The sequence below is a fragment of the Urtica dioica genome, chromosome 3 (genome assembly GCF_054948205.1).
Source record: "Urtica dioica subsp. dioica isolate 48M chromosome 3, U.dioica_male_clone48M_v1_H2, whole genome shotgun sequence".
Classification (NCBI taxonomy): domain Eukaryota; kingdom Viridiplantae; phylum Streptophyta; class Magnoliopsida; order Rosales; family Urticaceae; genus Urtica; species Urtica dioica.
Window position 1 is genome coordinate 15,070,001 of NC_142758.1, and position 7,897 is coordinate 15,077,897.

The following is a 7,897-nucleotide window of genomic DNA, read 5'->3' on the forward strand; positions in this document are numbered from 1 at the left end:
ATCCCTCCCTCTTGAAACAAAGGTACAAAGAGAAATGGAGCCGTCGTTGCACTTGACCCAAGGGGGAGAAAGAACCAGCGGCGACTGTTTTTTCATAATGTTTTTTTAGGGTTTTTGTTGAGAGAAAATTCAGAAGGAGAAAGATAGAATATTATGACTTTGATTTCAAACTCATCATATGTCATCGAGTTTGGCTAATTTTTACGCTTTATATAGAAGTTTATTTGAATTTAAGTGGATTTCTCGTATTTCGGTGATCTTCATATAGTATTCAATGATTTTCAATGCCTTTCCCAAAGATATAATCAAAATATAAAAAAAACATAACTCGAACATATGGTGTTTTTTTAAAGGTTCTCAAGATTAACATTTTAGTTGTGACAATTGTGGATGTCGAATAAAATACAATATTGTTGTATTATATTTAACACAATGTCGAATAACACACGATTGTGGATGTCGAATAAAACACAATGTCAAATAAAAGGATAATTCAAGTGATGTTATGTATTTTTTTTTTAGAAATAGAATATAAATGATAACATACCGTGAAGAATAAAACACAATCTATTAACGGTCATTAGGACAAAAAGGGTCTTTGGATGTGGGCAACTTTTGGATGCGACAAAAACAAATAAGTTAATTTTCTATGAAAAAAGTAAAAAGTGTAAAAAATTATGTGCGATTCAAAGTCACTCATCCATAATTATATAACCACCTTACTCTTGAAAGATAGAGAAAAACTAAATACATATGAGACAAATTAGACCCAGACTCAATACAAGAGAAAATTTCCTCTCTAAAGCATAGACTACCATCTTATGCATCTGAATTCACGAAGTGGATATAAAATCCCCTCCAAAGCTCATGAAAATCTGAGACATAGGACCGCCTTTGCTTCCTGGAAAGAGAAATTGTCTTGAAGGTATTGAAGTCATCGTGAAAAGCTATGTGAAAATTAGGATGATATGTTGAATGTCGATGCAATTCGAACAACATGGGAGAAAAGCATCGATATCTAACATGTAGAAGTTTGGCTCAGGCGGGTTCCTCTGTAATGAGAAGCGATCTTGTCTATGAAAGACCTCGCTTTCCCGTACGACAACTTAATTTGTTGACGTGCTCTAATTTTCATAAACAAATTATATGTAATATTTCATATACATCAGATGACAACGATATGGACAAAGAAATATAAAAATGGACACGATTGGGGTAAATGGAAAAATGTAATCCAAGCCGAACTTGACTCGCTTATCAAGCGCAAATTTTTTGGGCCTATAGTACCCACTTTTATAGATGTGAGACCTGTTGGATACAAATGGGTATTTCTACGAAAGAGAAATGAGAAAAAAAAAATACAAAACTCGACTTGTTGCCCAAGGCTTTTCTCAAAGGCTTGGAATTGATTTTGAAGAAACATATTCCCATGTAATGGATGAAATTACATTAAGATATTTGATTAGTCTAGCAATGCATGAGAAACTAAATATGCATCTCATGGATGTTGTCACAACTTATTTATACGGATCGCTTGATACTCAAATATATATATATATATATATATATATATATATATATATATATATATATATATATATATATATATATGAAGATCCGTGAAGGATTCAAGATGCCTGAAGCATCTAGTTTGAAGCCTAGAGAATTTTTTTCATCAAATTGCAAAGATCTTTATATGGGTTAAAGCAATCCGGATGCATGTGGTTCAATCGCTTAAGCGAATATTTAATACAAAGGAGTTATGTCAATACTCTCTGTCCTTGCGTATTCATTAAGAAAACAATATCCAAGTGTGTAATCATTGCTATTTATGTTGATGATTTGAACATCCTTGTGACTGATTAAGAGATCAAAGAAGTAATCTCTTATTTAAATAAATAATTTGAAATTAAAGATCTTGGGAAGACAAAAAATTATATTGGCTTATGGATTGAGCACATGAAAAATGGAATATTTGTGCATCAATCAAATTAGATGAAAAATGTGATAAAACGTTCCATATGGATAAGTCAAATCCTTTAAGTACCCCAATAGTCGCCAGATCCCTAGATTTGGTAAAAGATCCATACTTCAGTGCAATTTGAACTCTTATGTACCTTGCTAATTGCACTCGACTTGATATAGAATTTCCAGTTAATTTGTTAGCAAGATTTAGCTCAGGTCCTACGAAGAGACACTGGAATGAAGTCAAACATGTGCTTCGTTACCTTCAAAGAACGATTGATTTAGGATTATTTTATCATAACAATACGAAACTAGTTTTGATTGGTTATGCAGATGCAAGTTACTTGTCGATTCCATCACAAAGAGATATCCCAAGCTAGATATGTGTTTAGTGGGGAGGGATTGCGACTTCTTGGCGTTCTCGAGCGTCGCCAAATCATCAAATCATGCAGAGATTATAACACTACATGAAGCAAGTCATGAATGTGTATGGTTGAGATCAATGACGCAACATATTAGAGCCACCAGTGGTCTTCCAAGAATCCAGGACCCCATCACACTTTATGAAGATAATGCCGTATATGTTGCTCAAATGAAAGAATGATTCATCAAGAGCGACATAACAAAGCTCATCCCTCAGAAGTTCTTTTCGTTCACTCAAGAGCTAGAGAAGAACAATGTTATCAATATCCAGTATATTCGTTCTTGTGATAACTCATCCGATCGCCTCACAAAGACGCTCTTCACTTCAACTTTCAGAAATATGTTCATGACATTGAAATGCGTAAATTTCAAGATTTATAAAGAACGTACCCATGTCTGCATCAAGGAGAGCTTTTGCGTGATATTTTTTTTTATTTATTTTTTTAAATCATCATTTTATTGCCTTTTTGAAAGTCAGATAAAAATAAAAGTATCAAAAATTGTTATCAGAAAGGCAAATAATCTAAATTAAGTTTTCGAATTTACACTTTTATACTTGATAAAGTGTTATTCAGAAGTGGTGTTCTTAGGTCACTCACAGACGAGTAGATAAAATGATATCCAGTGGTTCGCTTGCCCACGCCGTTACCGTGCAACTCTCCTCTTCATCTCCTCTCCCCGGCTTCCATGGCCGTCGAGACCTAACTCTCCGGACCACTCGCCGACTCGTCGTCTTCGCCAAGAAACTCTCGGGACTCGAAGAAGCCATTAGAATCAACAGGTACGATATAAACCACAAACACTCTCTCCTCTCTCCCCGCTCTCTGATTGTTCTCAATCGTTCATGGATTCCGCAGGGAACAAGAACTCCGCGGCACCGAGAAGGTCAAGCGGCCTCCGCGTCTCCGGCGAGGCAGAGTATCGCCGAGGCTTACGGTTCCGGACCACATTCTGAAGCCGCCATACGTTGGCTCGCCTGAGCTTCCGGGGATCTCGAGCGAGCGCCAGATTCACGGCGAGGAAGGCATCGCTCGCATGAGAGCCGCTGGAGAACTCGCCGCTAGGGTTTTGGAGTTCACCGGGACTCTGGTCCGGGTAAGCCTCTCTGGTTTTCTGTTTCTCCACTGCCTGGAAGCTAGGTATCTGTGCTGAATAGCGAAAACTGTTAGAAATCGATGATAAGTGGTAAAATACGAAGACGATTTACATGAAATACCTAAACGAGTACATAAATGCCAATGAGAAAGTGACGAAACCTTGTGCATATATATATTTTGCACTCCAAAATCAACCATAAAATCACTTCAAGCTCAAGTTTTGTAGCACGGCTGACCCGATCAAACCAATTCTGGTCATCGAACTTCAACAAAAGCATTTCTTCTTGTTTCTTAAGCTTTGAAATTCAAGAGCATCGTATATGAATAGATTGTCTTCAAAAGTTTTACATTTTGTTCTTAAGTAAAAGTATTTCAAACACTAGACATTAGGGCCGATTTTCTTATGGATCATATTTGTATAACCAGCCATCGGTGACGACGAATGAGATCGACAAAGCAGTCCACAATATGATCATCGAGGCTGGTGCTTATCCATCGCCTCTCGGTTATGGAGGGTTTCCCAAGAGCGTCTGCACGTCCGTCAACGAGTGCATGTGCCATGGAATTCCCGATTCAAGGCAGTTACAGGTTTCTTTTTTTTTTCTTTTTTTTTTTTTCCCGTGTACTATTTCACTTGCGCACTTTTATGTGGATATCAACTGTCTCACCATTGATACGCCTTTTTTTTTTTTTTTTTTTTTTTTTTTTATATTCAGAACGGAGATATTATAAATATCGACGTGACGGTATACCTCAATGTAAGCTTTCTCCGATCCCGAGCAATCTTTGTTTAAGAAAGGCTAGTTGGTTTCTATCAATCTGTTGCTTGGGGTAAACAAGGGCGATCAATTGTAGATCCACTTAAGTGAATGTACATAGCTTCGAATTCTCGCTGCTTCAGCAATGATGAGAGAAAATCTGAATTTATTTAGCATATGTATTCTTTCTTTCCCTTTTGGTTGGGTTAGGGATACCATGGAGATACTTCCAAGACGTTTCTTTGTGGGGATGTTCGCGATTCAGTCAAGCGCTTAGTGCGGGTTAGTAGCTCTAATCACTCCGTGTTAAATTTTGCCTTTGCAATTGTATTTATGACCGTTAACGGTTTGTGTAGAAAACGTAACTTCAACTCAATATAGTTTGTTGATTGTATGGGAGATTTATAAATACAATGAAGAATCCCGATATCGGCTATGTTTGCTTTTGTCTGAAATTTATTAGAATACGCTCGAAATACCGAATCTACATTTTGTTCCAGGTGACAGAAGAATGCCTTGAGAGGGGCATAGCGCTTTGCAAGGATGGTGCTAGCTTTAAAAAAATTGGGAAACGAATCAGGTATTCGCTTCTACTGATCAGTGATGATCGTAAATAAAAATCAAGATGCCCAAACCTATTAATACATGTAATAAGTAAAGAGCTTTGTGGAAATAATAAAATGAGACGAGAAAAGTAATCCATACATACATGTAAGCAACTGATTTAGGCATCGTTCCGTAGATCAAACGGATCGTTGTTCACAGACGGATATCTAATTTCTTATTTTCAGCGAGCATGCTGAGAAATACGGTTTTAGTGTGGTGGATCGTTTTGTTGGGCATGGTGTTGGAACCGTGTTTCACTCCGAGCCACTAATTGTACACACCCGTAAGTTGCCCCCACTTATTTCACATGTAATTTATTTATTTATTTTTTTCAGAAGAATAATATGTTAGCAGTTTTTCAGACAAATGAGGATATCTCTTTTCTCTGTGTTTAATCTGGATATCCTTCCATTCGTTTTACTATTCAGTTTTTGGTTTAAATATTCTCTTCCTTGATTGTTGACTATTCACAGGCAATGATAATCCAGGAGTCATGGTTGAAGGTGAAACATTTACAATTGGTGAGTAGAGAAACGGTGCAAGTACCATTTAATAATATAAAAAAATAAAAAGATCCAGACTCAGTAATTATCCTAACACTTTGTTCCAGAACCAATTCTTTCAATGAGAAGCACCGATTGCGTGACATGGCCGGACAACTGGACGACCGTGACAGCTGATGGAGGCCCCGCTGCCCAGTTTGAGCATACGATTTTGATTACGCGCACAGGTGCTGAAATTTTGACCAAATGCTGAAGGGAAACACTTCTAAATTTTTTGTATATAGAAATCATCATGGATATGCATAATTGGAAAGAGTAGGAATGTATTAGCCAACAAAAAATGTGATGTAATGTATATCTTCTGCAACAATGAATATTCATCCAAATGCGATTTCTGTTACGGAAGTTGAAGTTGTGCCAATGTCCAAAACAGAGAATTATTCATTTGGAATGTTATAGTTTGTTTTCAGTACCAACGGGGAACAAGATTTTATAAGAATGATGTTTGAATAGCACCTATTATTGTTATTGTAAAGGTAGTTTAGAGATAAAACAAACTCATGGGTCGGTGTTTCGTTAATGAGAACCTTTTCCTTCCTTCGTGAGAGGTTTGACCGATGTGTTGCTTTACGAATGACACATTTTTTTTTTTAAATTATAATTTTTTTTTTTCATTTGAACGTGTTTTGTTGATATGGATATTTCTTTTATTCTTTTTTTTTTCCTCCTTTCTTTTAATTAATCATGCATGGGCTTTTTCCAACTCACTATTCGAGATTCGAATGTCTCACCGAAAGAAAAGTTCCACTTTCAATAAGATAGAATTCCGTTCTTTAATGATCTTCTTTCCGTCAAGGACCAGTCTTATTGAAAGTGGAATTTTTAAAACTCACTCTTTCAATACCATATAATTTGTTAAAATTTCCAGACTTTCACATGTAATTTATTTTTTACTCTACACATTATGGCTGTGTGGTTTGGTTGGTCACTCAATACATTTAATAGTTAATCAATTACGGAAACAACTTTATGCAACACATTTAATTTATGATTTGTACTCTCTCTCTCTCTCTCTCTCTCTCTCAAACGCATTTCACATGCCAACAAAACCCAAGTACCAACGCATTATCTCCATTACTGACCGGCGCACAAAAAACCCACGTGCCCAAAGCCCAAACCCGTTAAATAGGTCACTCACTCACTTATATAAAGACCATCATACCCACCAAACTTTCCCATCTCCAATCAAATCCCACACAACAAAAACACTTCAATGGCGTCCAAACTCGCTCTGAGAGTCGGCACCCCAATCAACTCGGCTTCGATCCCCGACAACGCTTCCCACACTCACTTGGCCTTCAACACGTCACGACCCTCCAATTTCAACCCCATCAATGGGGGAAGGAGAAACTCCAAAGCCTCCACAAGAACAACGGCTTTCTTCTTCCAAAAGAAGAAAACCCCGTCACCAAAGGAATCTCCAATACCATGTAATAAGCAAACACTCGATTCATATTTCATTAGAATCAGAATATGATTGTGTGTGTGATCATCAATCATCATCAGGTATGAGCGATCCCGGGAGAGTGCAGGAGCTACACGTGTACGAGATCAACGAGCGAGATAGATCAAGCCCGGCGTTCCTGAAGCTAAGCCCGAACAAGTCCACGAACGCGCTCGGAGACCTTGTCCCGTTCACGAACAAGCTCTACTCCGGCGACCTGACAAAGCGGCTGGGCGTCACCGCCGGGCTGTGCGTGCTGATCCAGCACGTGCCGGCCGAGAAGGGCGACCGCTATGAAGCCATCTACAGCTTCTACTTCGGCGACTACGGCCACATCTCTGTCCAAGGTCCGTACCTCACTTACAAGGACACGTTCCTCGCCGTCACTGGCGGTTCCGGCGTGTTCCGCGGCGTCTCCGGCCAGGTCAAGCTCCACCAGATCGTGTTCCCGTTCAAGATCTTCTACACTTTTTACCTGGAAGGCATTGCGAACTTGCCACGGGAGCTTCTCGCGGAGCCTGTGCCCCCGTCTCCCGCCGTTGAGGCCTCTCCGGCCGCCAAGGCCGGGGAGACTCACGCCGCAATTCCGAACTTCACCGATTAATTGCAAGAAGTTTTGTTTTGTTTTTTCGTGTGTATATGCAATGTGTTGTTTTGTGTTTGTGAGGTTTTTATTTTTTTTTATTATTGCTCGGTCAGGCAACTTGATTCTTCAGCCCCATGCCATATATATTTATTAAAGTTTCTTTAACTTTGTCACTTGTGATAAGAATTTGAGATGATTAGGCGTTTGTTTGAGATTAAAAAGTCTTATTTGTTTTTAGAATAAATTAAATTGTTTATTTGGTGTTTGACAAAACTGTTTTTACAAAAAAATTTCAAAAGAGATTTTAGATTTTGTACATGAGTTGGAAAAGCTAGGATTTCTAGCTTTTGGAAAAAAGTGTTTTTAAATTTGCTATACAAATTACTGTAATATCTTCGTACCAGAGATAGAAGAGAATTTTTTTTAAGAACATGTTTATTTTAGTCTTTTTACTA

At 38.0% G+C, this 7,897-nt stretch overlaps 2 protein-coding genes across 2 annotated transcripts; both read left to right on the forward strand.

The window, feature by feature from the left end:
- Positions 1–2,930: 2,930 nt before the first annotated feature.
- LOC149402413 (methionine aminopeptidase 1B, chloroplastic-like) lies at positions 2,931–5,864 on the forward strand. Its single transcript, XM_089609912.1, has 9 exons — positions 2,931–3,169; positions 3,246–3,483; positions 3,912–4,073; positions 4,202–4,243; positions 4,454–4,525; positions 4,744–4,823; positions 5,035–5,132; positions 5,323–5,370; positions 5,460–5,864. The coding sequence occupies exons 1-9, from the start codon at positions 3,003–3,005 to the stop codon at positions 5,603–5,605; spliced, it is 1,053 nt and encodes a 350-aa protein (XP_089466038.1). The 5' UTR covers positions 2,931–3,002; the 3' UTR covers positions 5,606–5,864.
- Positions 5,865–6,554: 690 nt separating this feature from the next.
- LOC149402414 (allene oxide cyclase, chloroplastic-like) lies at positions 6,555–7,635 on the forward strand. The gene is made up of 2 exons (XM_089610025.1): positions 6,555–6,842; positions 6,919–7,635. The coding sequence occupies exons 1-2, from the start codon at positions 6,626–6,628 to the stop codon at positions 7,458–7,460; spliced, it is 759 nt and encodes a 252-aa protein (XP_089466151.1). The 5' UTR covers positions 6,555–6,625; the 3' UTR covers positions 7,461–7,635.
- The last annotated feature ends 262 nt before the right edge of the window (positions 7,636–7,897 follow it).

Excerpts from the sequence above, each read along its gene's own strand:
- LOC149402414 (XM_089610025.1), top strand. The coding sequence starts at position 6,626 with ATGGCGTCCAAACTCGCTCTGAGAGTCGGCACCCCAATCAACTCGGCT. Across the intron at positions 6,843-6,918 it reads AAAGGAATCTCCAATACCAT|GTATGAGCGATCCCGGGAGA; the intron begins GTAATAAGCAAA and ends AATCATCATCAG.
- LOC149402413 (XM_089609912.1), top strand. The coding sequence starts at position 3,003 with ATGATATCCAGTGGTTCGCTTGCCCACGCCGTTACCGTGCAACTCTCC. Across the intron at positions 3,170-3,245 it reads GAAGCCATTAGAATCAACAG|GGAACAAGAACTCCGCGGCA; the intron begins GTACGATATAAA and ends TGGATTCCGCAG. Across the intron at positions 3,484-3,911 it reads TCACCGGGACTCTGGTCCGG|CCATCGGTGACGACGAATGA; the intron begins GTAAGCCTCTCT and ends TTGTATAACCAG.